This window comes from Lynx rufus, unplaced genomic scaffold, assembly GCF_022079265.1.
Source record: "Lynx rufus isolate CCGP_SWC_20201006 ecotype Redwood Valley unplaced genomic scaffold, mLynRuf1.p SCAF_4, whole genome shotgun sequence".
NCBI classification, from domain to species: domain Eukaryota; kingdom Metazoa; phylum Chordata; class Mammalia; order Carnivora; family Felidae; genus Lynx; species Lynx rufus.
The window spans coordinates 131,120,540-131,144,633 of NW_025814856.1; the positions used below are offsets into that span (position 1 = coordinate 131,120,540).

Below are 24,094 nucleotides of genomic sequence, written 5' to 3' on the forward strand. Positions count from 1 at the left end.
TAATAGTACAGTGGCCAACAATAAAGGGATTCAAGGTATCATTTGCTGGTACCACTCTGTTCTGAATTAAAATTTCCAAGGTCCATTTTCCAAAATAGTACACTAAACCAAACGAGTTTTCATTTCTGGATGTACTAGATACTGTCCAAATATGTCTTACAGCTTGCTATCTTCTTGTCTGAAAATGTATCCATTATTCAGGATTCATAACCCTGAACCTCTTCTACTAAAGTAAAAGTACACTGAAGACAGAATCTGTACTGATCCGCCACCCCACTATAGCACCTAAAATAGTGTTTCTCACACTTCCTAGCCATTTGATAAATGACTCCCTATTCCAACTCAAAGTGACCACTGCTTTTCATTACTGTCCATATCTCAAAATGACCTCCTGAGTCACAAAATGATTCATATATTTGAAATAACAGAAATGACTAGATACGATCTTTCCACCTGAATGCACAGATATTCTAAAGCACAACACAATGAATGGTGCTCAAGACTGATAACTGACACCAACACAAATTCCTTCAAAATGGCAAAGGTTCCTTCAGTGAATACTGAAATACAGAATGGATGGCTAAATGACATATCTCATGGTGCTACACACAAACATGCCACAGAAATGTGTCAGGATTCAACGGTACAATTCCAAGGCAGGTCTCACAAAGGGGCCTATCAACCCCTTCCGGGGAATACATTTCTGTCTTGAGTCTCCTTATTACTGGTCATCTATGCCACTCTGTTCATTGTCTCCTGTTCGTTGTGCCAGCTGTCTCATTTTCTCCATCGTCATCTGTTACCCAACTGATCTAGGTTATTTTCTTTCCTCTTCTTCTCTACAGTTCTTTTCTTTCTTGCCTCTTGCTTTTACTACCTTCCTCTCATACTTCTCAGGCTGGTATAAGAAGACATCACCACACATCTAGAGAATTCCCTTCCTTCACAAAAAAATCAGCCAACTGCCAAACACCAGATATAATTTTCAGGACTCAGAGTCAATAAAAGCAGGTGTATTCCCTGTGGGATGCTCAGGGACTTCCAGAGATGCCCACAGACCCTGCCAGCTATTTTAGTACTTGTGTCATTAGAGAAAAGTGAAGACAAGAATTTTTTCAAATGTTTTGTCAAAAATTCTGAATCCCATGCTCTAAACATGTTCAGTTCATCAAAGCTGTACAGTGGCAAAGATGTCTTCAAAAATGCTTAATTAATTAATCACTATATCCCATTACTGGAATTTCTGCTCCTAAATAATTTTAAGTATGAGTTAGTACTATCTAATAAGATGATAAATAAATTATTTATTATACTTAGAAGTAGTCTAAAATTACTAAAATACAGACCCAACTGTAATAAACATACATCTTTATTCTCTTCCAAAATTATCCTTTCCTCTTTTATTGTAAAAATAGTACACCCTCTCTTCTGAGTAATGTCACCACTACCTTACCCTGAAAGCTGAAAGCTGAAAGCCTGTGGAACAATGTGCTTCAAATACATACTGTCATTTTCTTACTCAGCTTAGCCACAGGTTAGGGGGTGTAGCTGTCTGAAGCAGAGCCAATCATGGCACCTTAACCCACTGGACAAAGGTGATCTATATTTGTATAGATAAGGGCATGTGACCAAAACCGAATAAATTACAGTCCTTTCCCAAGAGTTTTCAAAGTGACATTAAGGCAGGAGGAGAAATCACTCTCAGGTGGTGATGAAATCAGACATCTTAAGGCATGAGAGCTGCCAGCAGCCATGTGCCGTGCATTGTGAAGAAAGCTGGTCTGAGAGAACAAAGCCAAGATGTAGACAGAAGCAGACGGTAGAAACAGAGAAGGCGGAGCACCCTGCCACATTCAAATCCCTGGTTCCAGTTGTCCCTGACGATTGCCACACTTCTGCCTTCCTCCTGGGTACATAATAAGCCTTCCAATAAATTCTCCTGGATATCCAACTCAATTCAAGCTGTTTTCCTGTCATCAACAGCCAAGGAAATTCTACATAACATACCAAACAAACTACAAGGTAACAAATCTGACTTCTTGGGAATAGGGTAGGGAGCACTATAAGAAATGTATCTGCAGCAAACTTAGTATCAGTCAATAGACTGGCATTTAAGAATGACACTATTTAACACTTCCTTCACTGCCTTCATAACTGATAAACCTTGTCTTTTCATAATACAGTCAATTTCTTGTATTTTTTTTTTATTGAATGTCCTCGGCACAAGCCATGAGCATAGATGTGCAGTGGATATATTCTGGGCTAAAACACGAAGATTAGGATACTATGGTTGCCATATGATCCTCTGGAATATAATTAGATCCAAGGTAAGAAGGCTTTGTGTTCTGGAAAAATCTATTTCAATATAGTAATGGTTGTATGACAAAACAGCAATGACTACCAGAACTCAGGACAAGATCTGATTTTCAATACAATAATTACATTTAAAAAAGCAAACTCTAACTCCTCAAAGCTGATACCTATGCCCTTAACTAGTTTTCACTAAAACAAAAAGAAAAAAATAAAATAAGTATAATGTTAAGCCCTTAGAAGCTAATATATTCATTTTACTTGTTTTACATAGCTATTTAGCACAATGCATGAACTTGATAGATGCTCATAACAGAAGAAAACAAATCATATTACAAAATGCAAATTCTTCTTAATTACATAAACTTGCTTACACAATTAGGTTCTAGACATCAACTTTAGAACAACAAAGTCTTCTCTAAGTTATTCCAGAAGACTATTTGCCTATAACTTTTGGAAATCTCCACTGAAAAATTCTTTCCATGTAAACTGCAGTTAATCTTTTTAATCAGGAACATGCTTAAAAAACACACCCAGAATATCTGGGACCAGTACTCTAGATTTTTCTATCTACTAAAGTGTAAGTGTGTGTGTGTGTGTGTACACGTATATATGCATACACATATTTATTTATATATGCACACTTGTGTATGTGTATATATATAATGTGTACATATTTTATATTTATATACATATTTAGGGGGGTGTGTATACATATATACACACAACATGCACACTAACGTTGAGATATATAATAATTGTATATATACTACACACACATACACACACACACACACACACACACACACAGAGTAACTGAATTTGATTCAAACTCCATCCTGCAACTACAGTAACAATCTGGTCTTAAAAGGATATTTAAGTGTGGATTCAAATACGGATAATAAAAAATCTTAAAATCCTAGGCCATATCCATAGGAAATGGTGTCATTTAATAAAACTTCTTTAGAATCTCTACTTACAATTCGTAAAATAAATAAAATAAAAACTTAAAAAAAAACTATAGATACAGAAAACTAGTTGATAATTATTTTTATTCACCTCTCCTCTATTTATAAACCTTATAAGAGACCTTATAAAAAAATTAGTAAAGTTAAATTTCAGGTCAAGGCATTTTTAAAACTTTTTAGGTACCAGCATAGAAATAATATACAGAATTCCTGCTGCTGTACATGAGAAACCACGAAGCGTGGGCTGTAAAGAACGAAGCCACATTCGTTTTTACCTGCATTGACGCTCCCTCCACTCTGGCCACACAGGCCACCCGATCCAGGAAAGTCACGGCCACGGGCACCGCTACAAAAAAGCCTTTACAGAAAGCCTTGAAGTATCTTCTCACCCAGCCTTTTGACTGTGCCATACCTAAAAATGCAAAGAAAACAAGCATGAAATTAGCCTCAAAAATGGTAAAAAAGAAAAAAAAGAAAGAAAAAGAAAGAAAGAAAGAAAGAAAGAAAGAAAGAAAGAAAGAAAAGAAACAAAACCAGCATAAGAAAAATAAGAGTTAAGGAAAAGCAACCTCATCTCTTAATATATTTCATACCCATCCCTATTAGCTATGGAATAAATTTGACTTAAATCCCAAAGGCAAATACACTAACTCAGGTTAACTCTTTTTCTGTACTTGAAATCCACTTGATGACTTCAGTGGAAATTTTCTCTTCACAAAGCAGTAAGTTAGAAAACAAATAAACATTCTAAAAAAGTAAATCCTTTCAGGTTGTTGACTATTATGGTGGAGATGCTCCTTATACCCCTGACATCTGTTCTCTTCAACAGTCACAGAAGTTTTAATGGGACAAATGGATGCCCAGACTCCCTTGCAGCTAAGAGTGACCATGTGACTAGATCTGATGAATGGCATATGAGAAAAACTGATAAACTTCCACACTGTGCCCTGAAAAGGAATATGCCCTCCCTTCCTGTTTCTCTTTTTACAATACCATGATAACAAGGTGGTAGTAGGAGTAGGGATAGCCATCTCAAGTTAAAGAGAGCAAAGCAACAAAATAGAAAGGTCCTAGGTCCCCAGCACCATGAAGACACTGTAAGTATGCTGCACTGCTTACATCTGAACTATTAAAAACCACTGCTATGAGTCTGTTATAGCAGCCAAACTGATCCTAACTAATATGATGATGAAATCTATGATAGATCAAGGAAAAGATTTAGGTATCATCATAGAAATAATATACAGAATTCCTGCTGCTGTACATGAGAAACCATGAAGCATGGGCTGTAAAGAACAAAGCCACATTCGTTTTTACCTGCATTGACGCTCCCTCCACTCTGGCCACACAGACCACCCAATCCAGGCAAGTCATGGCCACAGGCACTGCTACAAAAAAAAGCCTTTACAGAAAGTCTTGAAGTATCTTCTCACCCAGCCTTGTGAATTCACCCAGCACGTGAATTCAATACAGATAATTACCAACACTCACCCTGTATCCATTTGACTAATTTTCAGATTTTCCAGGGATAAGCAATCCCTTAACTGTCTCATGCAATAAAAAACAAAATAGTGAGAGATCAAGGTATGCTACCCTACCAGACCAAATGGAGCCAAACATAGACCAACAGATGAGGAACCTTCATGGTTGGGAAAGATAAATGATGACTTTGTCCATGGCTCTTACTTAGACAAGCTACAAGGGCTACCCAATATTAAAGGAGGAGGAGAAAGGAGTGGTGAGTTAGATTTCTCAGGACCCCTCCTTCTTTGCAGTGTACAGCTGGATCAGAATAACTTTAAAGTTCCCTAACACAATCACAAGGCTTTGGTTAGCCTACAGCTCAGTTTGCTTCCAAGATGACCTAAGATTTCTTTCTGTCCTTCTGAGAGCAGGTTCAAAAGGATCCAGAAATGCAATTCAGACCAAGCATATACCAAAAAGGCATACACCATATCTGAAGATTTTACCCAATAACCTATGTAACTTACACTTGAAATGAGGAACACATGAAGAAAGGGTGTCACTGCCTATGTGACACCCAAATTGTTGTAGTTAGGGGATCATTTCCAAATAGCTTCATCGAAAAGACTTCACCTCCAACTTTATTTTAAAGGAATTTTGCCTTTGAAGACACAAAAGAGGGTCACATGGTAATGAGGAATACATAGTCTTATGATCATGACAGAGCAAAAGAATTCTCCAGAATTTTCAGTATAGGAAAATGACTTTCAAACTGTTTTGAAAGAACATACAGTCTATACAGCAACTCGGTACCTGCGTACTCACTCACTCATACACACACACACACAACTTACACATATACCCTCAAAATGCAGCAAATAAGAACTGAAAAGTTTCACAAAACAATACTTATTCTTACTACGTAATAGGCTATCATTTTAGTCTGTTCTATTTCATTGAATGGAAAAAGATAGATGCAGGGAGACCAAATTATGCTAGTGGTCCTGGGTAAGAGATGATGGTAGGCTGGGCCACAGTGGTCACGACAGACACAGAATTAGAGGCACATTATGGGCTCAGTCAGTGGAGCATGTGACTTGATCTCGGGGTTGTGAGTTCCAGCCTCACACTGGGCATAGAGCTTACTTAAAATAATAATAATCATCATCATCAGACTTAAGATACAGATTTTGGAGGTTAAAATGACAGGAGTGGAAATGGATGGGCAATGAGAGGGGAGGGGAGGGAAGAGAAGGAAGTGTCAAGAGGCAGTAGTGACCTATGAAAGCACTGTTATTTTGTTATCCCTGTGAACTGCATTCCAAAGTAGTAAAAACATGCTCATAATTCGATTTCTCAAACGTTTATTCGGTCCTACTAAGCACAAGGCCATAACTTAGGTGCTAAGGATACAGAGGTGGAAAAGCAGACATGATTCTTGCTCTCAAGGAGTCACAGTGTACCAGGGAAGATGCCCCTAAACAAATATTTTAAATGGAAATAAGCACTGAAAAAGGCCATGCCCTGGAGCATGGGAACATGGAACAAGGAAGTCCCTCCATCAGCAATTGATCAGCAAAGGTCTCGCAAAGGAAACAGCATTTGAGGTGAGACCTGGGCATTTCAAGCACATGGGGTAGCGTGTATGAAGGTGTAGGAGCAAAGTAAAATACAGCTGTTTAAGAAACTAAATGAAGTTCATTTTGGATAAAGTATGTGTACAATTTATTTCCTTTTTTAATTTTTACTTTAGTAAACATTTAGTTATTGTCTGCTAAACACCAATGCTAAGTGTAGAGAATATAAAGATGGCTGGGCATACAATATAATATCATTTAAAAACTCTCACAAACAACACTTTATATTTTCTATGTAAATTTGTATCTGCATATAAAAGTATTTAAACTAGAATATTATTTGCATCATTGTGTTCATTGTTTAATAACCACCCATATGTCACATGTATAATTAGTAAACTATAGACAGAAACGGAAAAAGGAGGTTTATCAAAATGCTAAGCGGTTCATTCTAGATGCTGGAAATGTAGATGATAACTATTTTCTTCTTTGAACTTTCACTGGTTTCTAACATTTAAAAAATAAAGATGGTGCTATGAAGTCACTTTAGTACATAGATAGTATGGGATGATGCCAGTCCTCATCTATTTCCCATCCTGATAAATAACCCACCCTTTCTCAGTCCACTCTCTATGCTGCCCTGAGAATAAAAAACACCAAGTAAGATTCTTCCTATTTATGCAGCAATAAACATATTTAACTGACTGCAGCTCTTTTATGTAGCCAAAACAGGCTATACTGAAATATTGCATGCTTGGGAAAACTTCTTGAGAGTTTGAAAAGCCTTAGACAGTTTTATCTTCCTACTCACCCAGAGTAAGCACTAGGTTCAAACAAGAAAAAAAAAAAAAAATGCTGACAATCCATATTACAAACAACTTGACTACTTGACTATTTTAAGTAATTAACAAACTGGCCTTAAACACATAAGCTTATGCTTGCTTAAATATAAAGCACAAATATACTTTAACAATCAGGTTAAATAGGCTTGAGGATTTAGACTCAAAAAAAAAAAGAAAAAAAGAAAAGGATAGGACAAATGTAGATAGAAAAGCACACTCCTATACATCTGTGGCTCTTAGAATTAAAAAAGCAAACATATGACAGAATGAAAATATAAGTGTTCTCTTTATGGTTCCTTGTGTCCTGCATGCATGGAACTTCACTATATGACCAGGGATATGTGCAGAATAGAGACTGGGAAAACTTTCAAATCCGATGATGTCAGTTACCCAGTGATAGGGTAACCTGCATGCTTATAATGTAAATTAAGGGGGGGGGAGAAAACATCAATTGTGTCAGAATTGGAGCCCCAGAATTTTGAGCCTCCCCTTCTTTTCCAATATCACTCTCCCATAAACTGCTACTCTGTCTGGTCACTGTGGCAGCCAGGAAGGAATATGGTAATTAGGGTCTGGGGCCTTGAGGTGACCTATCACCAGCTGTATGCCTCACCAACTCACTTTCAGGCCTCAGTTTCCTCATCTGTAAAAACAAAGAGGCTAGATTCAATTTCTAAGGTCCTTTCTATGCCCAACACTCATGTTTCTATAAGTTGTTCAATTGTTTCTCTGGGATTTCAGCAAATACTAAAATAAAATTGTAAAAAGTCACTCAGGTTATTGCTCTAAACATGTGAGACTCTAAACGTTAAAAAGAAATAAAGACTTTGCTTTTATTAAACAACTGGTTACAAAAGGAAACAAAGAAGCTGGAACAAGTGCCAATCACGTCAAAGAACATTTCATTATAGGTAAAGAACCAGAAGCCACTGCTCTTCCAATTCTTGTGTTCACAACTCCACTGCCGACCATCTCCTGCACCACAAAGTCAAGCCCAGAAGTTTTCTACGGAGAGACTCTCAAGAAGCATGTGGGAGGAGTGCCAATTTGAAGGTGTGCAGATTCTGCTCAAGCCCAGGGGGGGAAAAAAAGCTACCTTGTAAACAAGTTGTCCCTGTTTTCAGAGGCTCAAAAGAAAAGTCTCAGTACAGTCCTATCCTACCTCAACTGGAAGGGCACCTGTACCACATAAAAATCAAACACTTTTAAAAGCTTCTATCACAGGGGTGTCTGGGTGGCTCAGTCAGTTAAGCATCCGACTTCAGCTCAGGTCATGATCTCACAGTTCATGAGTTCGAGCCCCACGTCAGGCTCTGTGCTGACACCTCAGAGCCTGGAGCCAGCTTCAGATTCTCTGTCTCCCTTTCTCCCCCTCCCTGCTCACGTTCTGTCTCTCTGTCTCTCAAAAATGAATAAACATTAAACATATTTTTTAAGCTTTCATCACAAAAATACTAAAGAAACCATGCATAAGTGAAACAAACATTACATTTCCTTAGCAAGTCGTACAAATAAATCGCTTAAAGTTCTATCACATTCACATTTCTTGTTAAAGTTTATGTATTTCTTTTTCTATAGAAATTGCCAAAGAATCATTGGAGTGACCTCGTCTTTTGTTCACACCTTCTATGTTTAAAACCTCCATACTGGGGCGCCTGGGTGGCTCAGTCGGTTGAGCGTCCGACTTCAGCTCAGGTCACCATCTCCCGGACCGTGAGTTCGAGCCCCACGTCGGGCTCTGGGCTGACAGCTCGGAGCCTGGAGCCTGCTTCCAGTTCTGTGTCTCCCTCTCTCTCTGCCCCTCCCCCATTCATGCTCTGTGTCTCTCTGTCTCAAAAATAAATAAACGTTAAAAATAAATAAAAAATAAAGCCTCCATACTAATAAGCACCCAGCATCTGTTTCCTCTGAGAACATTTCCTTTCAGCAATGACAATATGCTACTAAAATCACCCCCAGCAAAAAGGGAATAATTTTTATCAGTAACCTCACTCTTCTAGGGACCACGCAAGTCATTTAGGTTCAAAACATTGCTCCTGAGAAAATTAATGCTTAAGTAGTAGGCACACCTGGTTCATTGCTGAACTGAGAATATTTTTAAATAAGCTTTCAGATTCAGTTGAAATCATATTTGCCACCTGCTATATAGTACCTACAAGGGAAAGTTTCTTGGTGATGCTGACCTCAACCACATAATGACCTACAGCATAAATGCCTCTCTTCCCTCTCATGACTTATAATGGCTTCATCATGCATGAATTCATCTACAATGATTCTTAAACTTGCTTATATTTTAGCCTCTACAAAGTCACCAGTCACTCATCCATAGCAACCAGGTGGATAAATACACCTCAAGTCATCCTAATTACAAAAACTATTTAAAAATTGTGTGGGAGGCTTGAAAGTAATGGGAAAATAATAAATTACAAAGCAGTATCTTAAAGAAAATGTAATCTTTCAGTCATAGTAATAAGCCTGCACATTTGGATAACCAAATCAAGATTTCATGTATAAACTCAAACTTTTATATAAAAGTTTTATAGTTTTATATACACTATGAACCATCAGAGAATGTAAGAGCAGGAATCCAAGAAAATCTGACACCCAATCTTGACTCACTTAAAATATATTTATTTACTGCTCACCGACTCCACTTCTGGAACTGTGATAAGGGATGAATACACAATGCAGAACAAGGTAGGTGTGGTCCTTGGCCACATGGAGCTTACATTTTCATTCTTGCTACATTAATTGTCTCCTTTGCTAGACACGATGTTAAGATACCAGAGGTAAAAAGACACACCTTTCAGTTCCTTCCCAGGGCGATTTGTTACAAGACGACAAGAAATGAGTAGATGACCATCCTTGATCAGGCCACCCTTCTCCATGGATCTCTCTAGGAGCTCCTGTTCCCAATAACCTCACTCTGTAAACAACCTAAGCATGTACAAAACCAGAAGGAATTTGGATACATTTAGATTGACATTATAATGAAAGAGAAAAATAGTAACTGATGAATTAGAACACTTTTGCTTGTACTAGAAGAAGATCTGGGAAAAGTAATCTATGGAAACCAATTTAAAAAAATTCAGGGGGGGCGCCTGGGTGGCGCAGTCGGTTAAGCGTCCGACTTCAGCCAGGTCACGATCTCGCGGTCCGTGGGTTCGAGCCCCGCGTCGGGCTCTGGGCTGATGGCTCAGAGCCTGGAGCCTGTTTCCGGTTCTGTGTCTCCCTCTCTCTCTCTGCCCCTCCCCCGTTCATGCTCTGTCTCTCTCTGTCCCAAAAATAAATAAACGTTGAAAAAAAAAAAAAAATTAAAAAAAAAAAAAAATTCAGGGCCACCTTGCTCCTTTCACTTTACAAATAAACAAGAGATTATAAAATAGACAATTGGTAATCTTTATAATGTGAACTCCAGCGTCAATTCCCTTACCTTTTAACCTGTGTGACTTAGCAGTTCTCGCTCAAAAATTCTCAGAAAGGACAAAATGGCAAGAAAAAATAAAGAATAAAGAAAAAACTAACCAAAAATAATAAAGGGGATAAATGTAATGGAATTAGACATAAAGTGAATCATGTCTGGCAAAGATACCCCCCCCCAAAAAAGTCACTACTAGTAGCCTAATGAAGATAGTAATGGTCCTCTGTCTTGACCTAAAACTGCCTCTTGATGGAGATAATTGTAAGTCACTATTGGTAAACTGATAAGCATCTAGATACTAAGAGAAGAGAGATTAAAACTGACACACTTAATTTGAAGTCAGGAATGTTTAAACGCAAATGAATTCCATGGGTATGTTCTACTACAACTGGTGTAGAGAGAAAATACCACCAGAAAACAACTATGAGGTGCAACTTACAGGTTTTTGGTAAGGACTTCAATTTGCAAATGTCCTGCATTTATGCTCACTCTTCCTTCTGCCACAGAAGAGGAGCCCTTCCTCTGGCCGGCAGTGCTCCGTGCAGAGGCAGCATCAGCAAAGAGGAAAGGCAGTAAAAAGTTGGTGGCCTGTGAATCTAACTGACCTCAGTTCAAATCATGATTCGATCACGTGACTTTGGACAAATTACTTCATCTTTGCTGAGCCACAATTTTTTCACCTGAGAAAACTTGCAGGGTGTTTTGGAGGTGCAAAATGTTTGCACGTGTTCTTCTGTTGAAGTAAGCATTTGTATGAAGAAAAAAAATAAAGCCCCATAAAAGTAGTACCTGAGTACATTATATGTTTATTAGAGAACAATGGCTGGATCATCAAATAAAAGGTATTTATTTCTTCAGGTAAAAGCATTAGCCATGCCAAAAGAAAGGGACTAGTAATAACAAATCAAAAGAGGACAGTAGACTTAAGGATGTCCATTGCATGCAATAAAATCAGGAAAGCCTATCTTCTAGGTCATGGGCTACCTGTTAAACAGAGTGATACTTTTCTACTGCTTTGAACTTAATCATGTTCTAGGATTTCACTGGTTAGGGACTACCATATTTACTGATACTGGCTAATTGACAAGAATTATGGAGTGGCAACACTGAAGCACTGTCTTAGGTGATTTAAGTTTTAAAAAGCAGAATAAAGGAAAAATATAACTTAATGCCAGAATTGGACTACAGGAGTAAGTTATATAACAGTCATTGAAAACAAAAAAAAAGAAGAGCTGAAATTGCAAGAAAAAAAATCATGAGAAAAAAGGGAAGAAAAAATGAATTTAAATGTAGAAGGTAGGTTTAAGAATGTTCACTAAAAAATTCTTATAACTTTTCTATACATTTAAAAATTATCATTAAATATTGGAAATAAAAGAAAAATAAATTATATTAGGTAAATTTCTCAGACAATAGGAAAATATAATTCTGAGAGTAAAGGTACCTAGGGCCTGATATAGTAAGAATACTGGCCAGACCACAAACAGGATATATGTTAAGAGAAGTGAGGAATGATACTCACTTTAATACTTATTTTTTTATTTTGCTCTGTTTTGTCCCTTAGCAATTTGGATATCTTCATGACTCCAATAATTTCGAAACTCATATAAAAGAAAATCCATAATACCACACTAGACCTAAGAGCTGACTCAGTCAACCCTAATCCTATAAATTATCCTTATCCTTTAACTCCATATAGACACTATTTGACTGCACTTACAACTAAGGCCCAATCTCAAATTTCAGTTATTAAAATGCCATAAATTCTGCAAAAATAGTTTATCATAAAAATTAACAGGCAAGTGGATAGCTTTCCATAGAGTGAGAAAAATTCTACTAAATGATAACCATTAGCAAGGAGAAGCTTCGTAAGCTTTAACTCTAATATTCACAAAATTTGGGTGTCAACACAGCACTCTTTTTTTTTTTAATTTTTTAATGTTCATTAATTTTTTGAGAGAGGGAGACAGAGAGCACGCGAGAGGGGTAGGGGCAGAGTGAGAGGGAGACAGGATCCAAAGGGGACTCTGTGCTGACAGCCTAATGTAGGGCTCGAACTCACAAAGCATGACATTGTGACCTGAGCTGAAGTTGGGAGCTTAAGGGACTGAGCCACCCAGGTGCCCCAGCACTCTATTTGTTTTTTAATGTTAATTTATTTTTGAGAGAGAGAGAGAGAGAGAGTGAGTGGGGGAGGTGCAGAGAGGTGGACAGAGGGTCTGAAGCAAGCTCCGCCCTGACAGTAGAGAGCCCCATGCCAGGCTCAAACCCACATACCACAAGACCACCACCATCTGAGTCGAAGTCTGACATTCAACCAACTGAGTTACCCCAGCGCCCCTATTTTTTTTTAGTTTAATAGAAAAGCATAACTGTTATCATTAAGTAAAAGCTAAAGGCAATATGGATTTTAAGCTAACAATGTGGCCACTTAAATATATGTGTAAATGAAACAGACCAGGTACTCATCTGCAACCCAAAAAAGGAATTAGACAATATTGGACTATTCACCATAACCCTATTTATTCTTGAAACAATAACATTTTGAATTGGCAAAAGAACACATCTCTAGTATCAGAACACTTACTGCATAGCTTTTTTAAAATACCACATTACTTAGCATTCTGCTGTGTGCAAAATTGGCTTTTAAAAAATTAAGATAGCAGGGTGCCTAGGTGGCTCAGTCAATTAAGCATAGGACTTCAGCTCAGGTCATGATCTCACAGTTTGTGAGTTCGAGCCCCATATCACAGGCTCTGTGCTGACAGCTCAGAGCCTGGAGCCTGCTTCAGATTCTGTGTCTCCCTCTCTCTCTGCCCCTCCCCTGCTCATGCTCTCTCTGTCTCAAAAATAAATAAACATCAAAAAAAATTTTAATAAACAATTAAGATAGCCTATTAAAGGAAAAAACATCCTTCTCAAAAAAAATCTCAAAACTCTTCAAAAGATCAAAACTAAGAAATAAGAGTGAGACAGGGGAAATAAAGAGAATATAACATTGAGAACCTAAAAAAAAAAGAAGGGCACAAAATAAATAAGAATATTGGAAAGTTAAAATGTCCCTGAAAACATCATGTGACACACAATTCCTGTAGCACAATTATCTGAGGTATCAGCTTTGCTGTTCCTTACCTACCTTGCTTTCTCAGATTCTGGCCCACTCTCTAATACTTCATATTCATTTCTCTTAGTTAGTGTTGACACTAACCCTATTTCTGCCCTATTTTTATGTGATACAGGGTCTCTAATGGGTTTGACAGTTCGTGGAATAAGCAACATTTTTGTTTGTTTTTTTGAGAGAGAAGGCATGTGTGAGTGGGGGAGGGGGGAAGAGAGAGGAATAGAGAGAATCCCAAGCAGGCTCCTGCTGTCAGCACAGAACCCAATGTGGGGCTCAAACTCACGAACTGTGAGATACGAACTGTGAGATCATGACCTGAGCCAAAATCAACTAACTGAGCCACCAAGACGCCCCGGAATGAGCAACTTTTTAAAAGAACGTGATTTCAGGGATCATGAAAATCCTATCTTGATCCCTATTCTTTATGCCTCAAATACACTGCTTTCTTCACCAGACTACAAATGCCTGTAAGTGAATATAAACATCACCTCAAATTCACATTAAGAGATAAGGAGAAAAAACATGGCTTTTCCTTTAATCAGGGTTGCAAATAGGAAGTAAAAAGGCTTCTCAAAATAATCAAAGCCAACAGACCCTAAAGGGATCTTTTCCCAAAGATGGGAAAGCAAGGTCACAAGAAAAGTGGGACTGGAAAATACAGTGTAACCAGGAAACTTATGGCCAGCCCAGGCAATGTTATTACTCTTTACAGAATGGTAAAGATAAAAATTAGAAATACAGGCTCCCCCAGCAAGGAAGCACATTAAAGCTCTGATTAGTCTGTCAAAAATAAAACCTGTCCAAAGGATGGTGGGGAGTTTTGGAAGGCTGCCCACAGCCCATCTATGGCAGCTGCATGTCTGCAGGGAGCTCCAACAAGAGCAGTGCGGGCTCGGTGCTGGACAAAGATGCAAGCCAGACGAGAATATGTACGCAATTTAAGGTAAAAGCAACAATAACTGATGTCTTTGGAATAAGGAGCTATGGTTCTTTAAATTTACAAGTGCAAGTGTAGGGGGCGGGGGCGCACACTTGTTGTAATGGCAATGACGGCCTCGCTGGCAGCGTTAAGTTAAAAAAAAAAAAAATAGCAGTCAAGAGGTCAGAGTACAAAGAGGCTCATCCTGTGCAGCCTGGAGACTAAGGCAGATGGAGCACAGCACTTTCTGGACTCAAGTGTCTGCTTCACAGAAAGTCCAGGGATCATAATGAGTCCCTGGTGAGTATACAGCATATGGAACTAGGATGTTACTTAGATTGCACCCCACACATAAATCCCTTATCTTGAGTTTACCTACTTGCCAGTATATTAGAAGATTGTGTTTAAAATAACTGTGACATTGCATCAAGATGCAATGCCCTGAAGCTATGACATATCTGCCAATCAAAGCATTTAAAATTACTCACAGCAGTATGAAATAACGTAAAACAGTTTTTCAGAAATGCTGTAAGCAGGTACCTTCAATGAAATATGATGATCCCTACTACATAATTCTAAAAAAGAATGAGAAGTTGGGAAGATAAGGCAACTTAAAATGTCATCAGATTATTATAAATATTATTTTGTATATCTATTTTTAGACGCTTGACCAGTAAGAGTCAATGGTCTGTCAAATAATGTAGGCATAGCATTATGTGACATTCCATCAGTTTGACAGAAGACTCTTAAAATGGTATGATATTAGTGCAGAAAGAGTTAAATATATAAATAGAACAAAAAGGAGACATGGTGGTTTAAAAATGCTTCTGCAAATTCCTTGACAGTCCTTTCAAAATGATGAGCCTAATTCCCATCTTCATAAGGGTGGGCGGATTTAGTGACCAACTTCTAGCAAAGAGAAGGTGGTACAAATGATGCTATGTGATATGTGAGTCATGAAAAGGATAACTCCCTAGTAGCTCTCTCTCCTAATCACTACTTGTAGGCAAACCAACACCATGTCATAAGAACAGCCAGCCACATTGGGGCGTCTGGGTGGCTCAGTCGGTTGAGTGTCTGACTTCGGCTCAGGTCATGATCTCACAGCATGAGTTCAAGCCCTGCGTCAGGCTCTGTGCTGACAGCCTGGAGCCTGCTTCTGATTCTGTGATTCTGTGTCTCCCTCTCTCTCTGTCTCTCCCCCACTCATGCTTTGTCCGTCTCTATCTCTTAAAAAATAAAATAAAATGTTAAAAAATTTAAAAAAAAAAAAAAAAGCCAGCCACAGTAGAGGCCCACTTGGAAAGGAATTGAGGCTTCCCTCTCCCCAGTAGCCAGCATTACCATGGCCAGCCCTGTGAGTAAGCCAACTGCAAGGCTGATTCTCCTGTGTCAGGTAAGCCCTCAGATGACTGTGGCTTGGGTTGAAATCTTAACTTCAACCGGAAGACAGATCCTGAATCAGAAGTGCAGAGCTGAGCTGCTCCTAAATTACAGACCCATAGAAACTGTAAGAGATAATATATGTTTTAAGCTGCTAAGTTTTGGGGTAATTTGTTTTGCAGAAATACCTAATAAAATAGTAGACCCAGAAATAGATCCAAAGACACAAACTTATATGATAAAGATATTAACATTGAGAAGAAGGGACTTGAATTAACAAAGGTTGCTGAAATAACTACAATTTGTACGGGGGGAAAAATCAAAGGTGGATATTTACTTAACTCATTATAGAAAAATAAATCTCACACAATTCAAAAATTAAATATAAAAAATAAAAATATAAACACAAAACTGGGGTGCCCAGGTGGCTCAGTTGGTTGAGTGTCCAACTCTTGATTTCAACTCAGGTCATGATCCCAGGGTCATGGGATAGAGCCCCACGTCAGGCTCCATACTGAGCATGGAAACTGCTTGGGATTCTCTCTCTCTCTCTCTCTCTCTCTCTCTCTCTCTCTCCCCCTCCCTCCCTCCCCCTCTGCCCCTCTCCCCTGCTTGCACACTCTCTCTCTCTAAAATAAAAATAAAAATATATATATGTTTTTTCTTCTATTACATATATATAATAAAAATATATATGTTATGTATATAAAATAAAATAAAATAAAACAAAATAAAATAAAATAAAATAAAATAAAATAAAATAAAATAAAATAAAATAAAATAAAATAAAATAAAGGCAAACAGTCTTTTAGGGGTAGGAAGAGGCATTTCAAACATTTAATAAAGCCCAGAAAACATAAAAGAAAATTACTGATGGGTCTGCCTACATAAAAATCAACACATATCACAAATAAGGTTAAAAGATAATCAGCATGATATAAAAAGCTGCAATATATATTAATCCTCAAAGCTTCATATCTTGAAAATTATGTAATTCTTATAAATTATAGGGGAAAAAACAAATGTTCTGAGTGAAAAGTGGGCAAAATACATGAAAGGCATTTCACTGAAAGCAAATATGGATAGTTTACAGAGATATAAAAAGGTGTTTAACCACACTAACAACAAAAGACAAATAAAAATCACCTTTTTAACCTATCAAACTGGCAAAGATTTAGAAAACAAAAAGCACCCAGGGTGGAAAAATACCACATCTCATGCTCTCCTGGTGCTATAAATGGGTGAAACCTTTCTTGAAGGTAACATGGCAAAATGTGCCAACATGTTACATGAACACACCTTCTGTGCAGAGGCACCAATTCTAAGGTGTGAAGACAGGATCAAGGATTTTCTAATCCTTTCTCTAATAACCTGAAAACAATCTATAAAAGGGTCTATGGATACATAAACAACAGACTGACATGCATCAAGTAGAATCATTTGTAATGATTAAAAAGGATATTGTGTACCTATACTGCTTGACATATGGAGTTGGAAAACTCTAAGTATAATGGGAACTCATTTGAAATTTTATACACACATAGACTATTATTATCATCATCATAATTATTGAAAGAGGTCAGGTGAGGAAGAATATGAGCCAAAATGATGACAGCAGTGTTTATAGGCAGTCAAGGAATTTTTGCTTTCTTCTGTGTAATTTTCCATATTCTCTGAATTTTCAATAGTGGGTACATATTTCCTTTGCAAACTAAAGCAAATTAAGAGTAGTCTTTCCCGCTACCACAGAGATTTATTTAATGCGAATTAGCTCATATGCAGGAAAATGACGTCAGTTGTGTTGGCTCCAGCAGGAGAGAGTTTCTCACACTTAATGGGAAAGTTCCATCCGGCGGCTTCAAGGCTTCCACTTGTCTAGTCTATGTTAAGCTACTTGAGGAAGCTGAGGGTGCCGATGAAGAAAGGCACAATATTTTCCACTGTGTTCAGAATAAAGTAAAACTCGTAAGTCAACAACCTTTTTAACCTTGATGAAATTAGTCTCTGGGAGAAGTGGGACTATGAAGACACAACTGTCAGGAGGAAAACCAAGGTTTAAGACTGCCTAAGATGAACTGTGACACTGGGTATAAATGCCAGTTGAGATTTGGCCATTTTGTGTGTGTTATTCTGTGTACGACATTCCACTGGTCTCAAATGATCTGTTCTCATCTGTTCCTAACGCTCTATTCCCTGTAAGCCCTATCACTCATAGCACATGACTTTGCAGAATTAAAGATTTTTCAGGAATGCAAACATGGCATTAATAGAGAAGTGCCAATGCTATTCTGAGTAAAATGCAAAGAGGTAGAGAAACATTCCATAAGTAAAAACAGAAAGAGAAAGAAAACTTTAAACTTTATATTGCTTCAGCCATGGTTTCTAATGAAAGATGTGAAACACAGGGCAAAACCATTTCAGTATTTGTGATTTGCTCCATACATTTTTATTGCATGTTACATATCTAACGAAAAAGAAACGGTCTTTGCTCCACTATCCACTTAAAAAATCTAAACAAGACAGAGAATTAAACAGGCATCCACTGTGGAAAAGGCAGTGATCCAATCAACATTTTTTTTTTTTTTTTTTTTTTAGTTTGTATAAACAGGAAAGAGATTTCTTTCTTTCTCATATAAAAGAATTCCAGAGGTGGACAGTTCATACTGACTCTGCACTGCCCATCATGGCAATTCACCCATCATCTTTCCTTTTTTAAGGAAATACTACTTTATTGCAGTATAATCGACATACAAAAAGTTGTACATATATAATGGATACACTTTGATAAGTTTGGAAATAAGTATATACCAGTGAAACCATCACCACAACATATTCCATAAACATATGGGACACCTCCAAAAGTTTCCTCCCACTCTCTTTTGATCCCATTAATTTTTTTTAATGTTTATTTATTTTTGAGAGAGAGATAAAGAGTGAGCATGGGGGAGGGGCAGAGAGAGAGAAGGAAAGAGAGAATCCCAAGCAGGCTCCACACTGTCTGCGCAGAGCCCAAGACAGGGATCTATCCTACAAACAGTGCCATCATGACCTGAGCTGAAACCAAGAGTCGGGTGCTTAACTGACTGAGCCACCCAGGTGTCCCTAATCCCATTAACTTCTGAACAGAGTATTCAATTATATACTCTCAGTTGGGATGGAGGGAAGAAGAAATGCAAAAAATGAGGGAAGCAGCTCTGAAACTGTATTAGATACATTGCAGCCTTGACCAAAAGAATAAAAGTATTAGTTGGAAACCATGGTGCTCTGTGGAAAAGGGGAGACACAGGGGAAAGTGAAGAAAAAACCCTCTAGAGACCTAAAAGAAAAGATACCCCAGTATCTTGTTACCCCAGTAGTAACAAGAACTTCTAGTATCTGGATCTTAGGTTCTAATACTATTCTTCACTAAAAGCTCTTCAGAGAAAAAATTGATTCCAGGGCTGGACCTGGGAAGGTATAAGATGAACCTGGAACATTTTGTTACACCTCTAAGTAAAGAGATGCTCAGAAAAATGATAGAAGAACATAAAAGGTCGCAGGGGCCTGCTTGAAGGTGTTCCTGCACTAAATATGGGAAAATCTGGTCACTAAATAATTAAGGTCAGTAATAATTATAAACTATGAAAAAGTACCTTGAGATTTGCTTATTTTATGAAATTGGGTATTGGGGCACCTGGGTGGCTCAGTTAGTCAAGTGTCTGACTTCAGCTCAGGTCATGATCTCGTGGTCCATGAGTTCAAGCCCCACATCTGTGCTGACAGCTCAGAGCCTGGAGCCTGCTTTGGATTTTGTGTCGCCCTCTCTCTGCCCTTCCCTTGCTGGCGCTATCCGCTATCTCTCTCTCTCTCTCTCTCTCTCTCTCTCAATCTCTCAAAAATAATTAAACATTAAAAAATTTTAAAACAAACAAAAAAAAGAACTGAGTATTTAGCCTCAAAAGGTAAGTTAAGTAATGCAAATTTAATTTTAGTATAAGTAATCTCATGAAAGTATTTTATAAACTGTTAAGTTTAATAAAATGCATTTTTTAAAGTTTACAAAATATTATTTTAAAATAAGTTTCCTTTGGGATCATTCCCAGATATATGTTAGAAATTAAGTTAGCTCCCTTGAAGGTTCAAACATTTTTCTTCAGTTCATAAATTATCCATCTATATAATTTTCAAAGTATAATAACTGAGTGAAGTAAATAAAGCTTTCCACTATTTTTCGATTTTATATCTGCATATCCAGCTGTTCTGTGAGTTTGAGATCCACAACAAAGTTGTGAATTTGAACTATTTTAAATGCACACTTTATTATCATCAGTTCTAGTATAAAATGGTCAGACCCCTGGGGTTTGCCAAGAAACAGCTGATGTTGAAATTATCTAAGCCTAAAACGCACTGAGCAGAGAAATGATCACAAAAAAAAAAAAAAAGAGAGAGAGAGAGAGAGAGATAGAGAGAGAATTGAGCTAGCATTTCTTCCTTTAGTATTTACTCCTTTTATGTCAATAAACATTTGAGTACCTGCTACGTGCAGGGCATCATATAGTTTCTATACTGAAAGAATGAAGATATACCTGTGTATCTATATACATATTGAACATTAAACATTGTTCTTTTGAATTAATCTGGCCTCGTGATAAGGTGACAAGGGCCATAAAAGTAAAATGAAGAAAGATAGGTTTTATAGAAAAGATAGGCAACTGGGGATATAATAGAAAGACAAACTATACAGTATTCGATAATTTCTGGTCCTTCTACTCTCAGAGAATGACTGCCCCAAGGTCAACGTGATAGTTAGCCAAGTGCCATGTACTAAAAAAAAAATACAAACCTCAACTTCCACCTGCTTGAAATCCTTCAATAACTCTCCATCTCCTGTAGCACAATATCAAGCTCCTTAGATTTAGCATACAACTTATCTTTCATTAGCACATCATGCCCTTGCCAAACCCAGCTACATGCAAGTTCTAGAATGCATCATGCTTTTATTTGTTGCTGGGCCTTTATGTATATTCCCCTCTGTCTTCATTACTCTTCCCACCTGTCTTTTTCTTGGAAACTCTTTTTTTTTTTTTTTTTTTTTTTTTTAAAGTAAGCTCTACGCCCAATGTGGGGCTTGAACTCACAATCCTGAGATCAAGAGTTGCATGCTCTACCAACTAAGCCAACCAGGTACCCCTGTCTCAGCCAACTCTTATTCATCCTTCAGTCTGCTGAGATATCACCCCACCAGGAAGTCCCCCCTGGCTCTCCAGGTCTGAATTAATTGCTCCTCTACACATTCCCACAAAATCCTATGCTTCCTCTGCTATAGCATTTATCACACTTGACTTTCTCATCCTTACTTCCAATTGGCTGTGAGTTCTTCAAGGGCAGGGACTCTTGTTCCCTGCCAAACTTCAGTGTTTGATTGCCAATGCAGTTTTATGGAAGAAATTAATAAATTACTTCCAATAATGTATTATTAATAACAATTTTTAAGTAATTATTTTGGTAAGCTAACCTCATAATTTCCCATCCATGTAGACTATCTGCTTTGTATTCAGAATATGATGGATGCTGTGGAGGCATGGATGAAGGGAAAGGCATTACCTAACCACTTGAAACAAATTAGGTGTGTGTGTGTGTTGTGTCTGTGTGCATGGGGAAATATGTTCATGTGTCTGACTACCCTCTCTCTCATCTGATAGCTTTACTTGGCAGTTGGAGGATATTTATTGAGGAAGTATTTCTTTTTAAATTATGTATATTTATGTATGTGTATGTTTATGTACACTGAACTTCAAGAGGTGGATTTTTTTGGTATTTTTTTCTTCCAGAAATCATAGCACAACACTCATGGCTAAAGGCAGTAAAGGTGGGTAAGAAGGATCAAGTAATTTTTCACAACCAAATTCAACTGTAGGACATCAACATTATTTTTCCAGTTAAAAGCTTACTTTGAGGAAGTTTTCAGCTTGTTTTTCCTTAAAAGCAATGTTTTTATCCCAAGCTCCATGGTGTCCTTAAGGATTCCCTAGAGGCATGAGGGCCAAAGGGAGCAAACACAAAGTGACCAAAACTCTGAGCTCTGATTCCCTTCTTTAGTCATAGTTACTCTACTTCTATCGGTTTGGTTTTTTTAATAATAGAATTCCAAAAAAGATTTTCCTTGAAGGGTTCACTACATTAAAAAAAATAAGAAGAAAAAAAAGGTTAAAAACCACCAACTTAAAGGATTAGAGGTGGACTAAGGCTCAAACTATATAATTAGAGCACTAACATTTTTCATATTTCTTGTTTAAATTCACCTCTGTCGGGTTTATAGGCCCTTATTTGTGATAAAATGAGAAATATCATTGGAATGCAGATATCCAGGTAGAGTAAAAACAACATGGGCTTGGGGAAGTGTATTTATTCTCTGATGCAGCAATAAGATTATTTATCTTATAATGTTTAATGGCATTATTTGTGTACCAATCTTCAAGTTAATGATTCATAACAAAGAACACCAAAATAATATAACTGAACAACAGAAAAGCCCACTGGAAATGCCAGCTGCAGCTATGTTTTATATATATTACATGAATACCCCACCTCACTTTAATAATCTCTTAGTAAAAAGATCACCTTAAATGAGAAAATTCACCAAACTCACACATAAGTGGCAATTTTAACTATTTGGCCAATAAAGAAAAAATTGAGAACAGGGTAACTGCAACCAAGGGGCTCCATATCGCAACATTCAGAAGACCATTGGGAACACCCCAGTAGGGAGAATTCGACCTGCTGGTGAACTCAGCAGTGATAAGCAGAAATGGGAGTCTCAAAACAGAAACCTTCAGCCGCCCTCTGCACAACTGTTGGAATTGTGGAATGGTATTCCACTGCAAGTCAGGTAAACATCTGAAAACAACTTCTAGCTCCGTAACTTCCTAAGTTAGGTGAATCCGAAATCTTTACAATTGAACACATATAATTATTCCTAAGATCTACTGAGTTGAGAAGGAACCAACCTAATTTTCATCTCTTCTGGGAAACCTTACATGAGAACTCTAAGCCCCGGCACTGTCTTCCACTCCCAAACTCCTCTGACATGTACTAGCCACACCCTCATTTGGCACCCAGTATTATTAGTTATCTTTGTATAGATATGTCCATTCTCCCCATCTATGCTCAAAGCCCCTAAAGAGTAAGTACCATGGCTTACTCCTCTCTCCTAAAAGTCTTAGAATTTTGTGAAGCATTTGCAAGCACTAAGCAAGTGTGTCTTGACTGTCTGCTTAATTTTATTTATTTTTTTATTTTTTTAACATTTATGTATTTTTTTTTTAATTTTTTAATGTTTATTTATTTTTGAGAGAGAGAAAGAGAGTGAGTGCCAGCGGGTTAGGGGCAGAGAGAGAGAGAGGGAGACACAGAATCCAAAGCAGGCTCCAGGCTCTGAGCTGTCAGCATAGAGCCTGACACGGGGCTTGAACTCATGGACTGCGAGATCATGACCTGAGCTGAAATCTGACACTTAACCAACTGAGCCACCCAGGCGCCCCTAACGTTTATTTATTTTTGAGGCAGAGACAGAGTGTGAGTGAGGAAGGGACAGAGACAGAGGGAGACACAGAATCCGAAGCAGGCTTCAGGCTCTGAGCTGTCAGCACAGAGGACAACACGGGGCTCGAACTCACAAACTGGGAGATCATGACCTGAGCCAAAGTTGGACGCTTAACCGACTGAGCCACAAGATAACACACCCACCCAGGCGCCCCTTTAATTTTTTTTTTGATATTTACTTTTTTAAAAAAGACAGGGTGTGAGTGGGGGAGGGGCAGAGACAGACAGTGACAGAATCTGAAGCAGGCTCCAGGCTCTGAGCTGCCAGCACAGAGCCCCACGTAGGGCTCAGACTGACGAACGGTGAGATCATGACCCGAGTGGAAGTAGGGTGCTCAACCGACACTTAACCCCTACTTAACTTTAGATGTGGTTTATATTACCACCTACTTATAATGTTGATGGAGAGACAGTTTGGTATGACTGTGTCAGGCACTCCGTTCCTTTAAATACCAGTCAGGAGCATAAGAAAGAGGATGGCCTGAGCAGGCTGTTTGGAGAGCCACCC

The 24,094-nt window shown here is 38.0% G+C and overlaps 1 protein-coding gene across 1 annotated transcript in view; it reads right to left on the bottom strand.

Annotated features, from left to right (window-relative positions):
* The window catches only part of IMMP2L (inner mitochondrial membrane peptidase subunit 2), an 878,078-nt gene that overhangs the window by 834,817 nt on the left and 19,167 nt on the right, over positions 1-24,094 (bottom strand). Inside the window, exon 2 of the mRNA XM_047094818.1 lies at positions 3,554-3,690. Within this exon, the coding sequence (XP_046950774.1) occupies positions 3,554-3,688 (135 nt within the window). The 5' untranslated portion in view covers positions 3,689-3,690. The remainder of the gene's footprint in view (positions 1-3,553; positions 3,691-24,094) is intronic.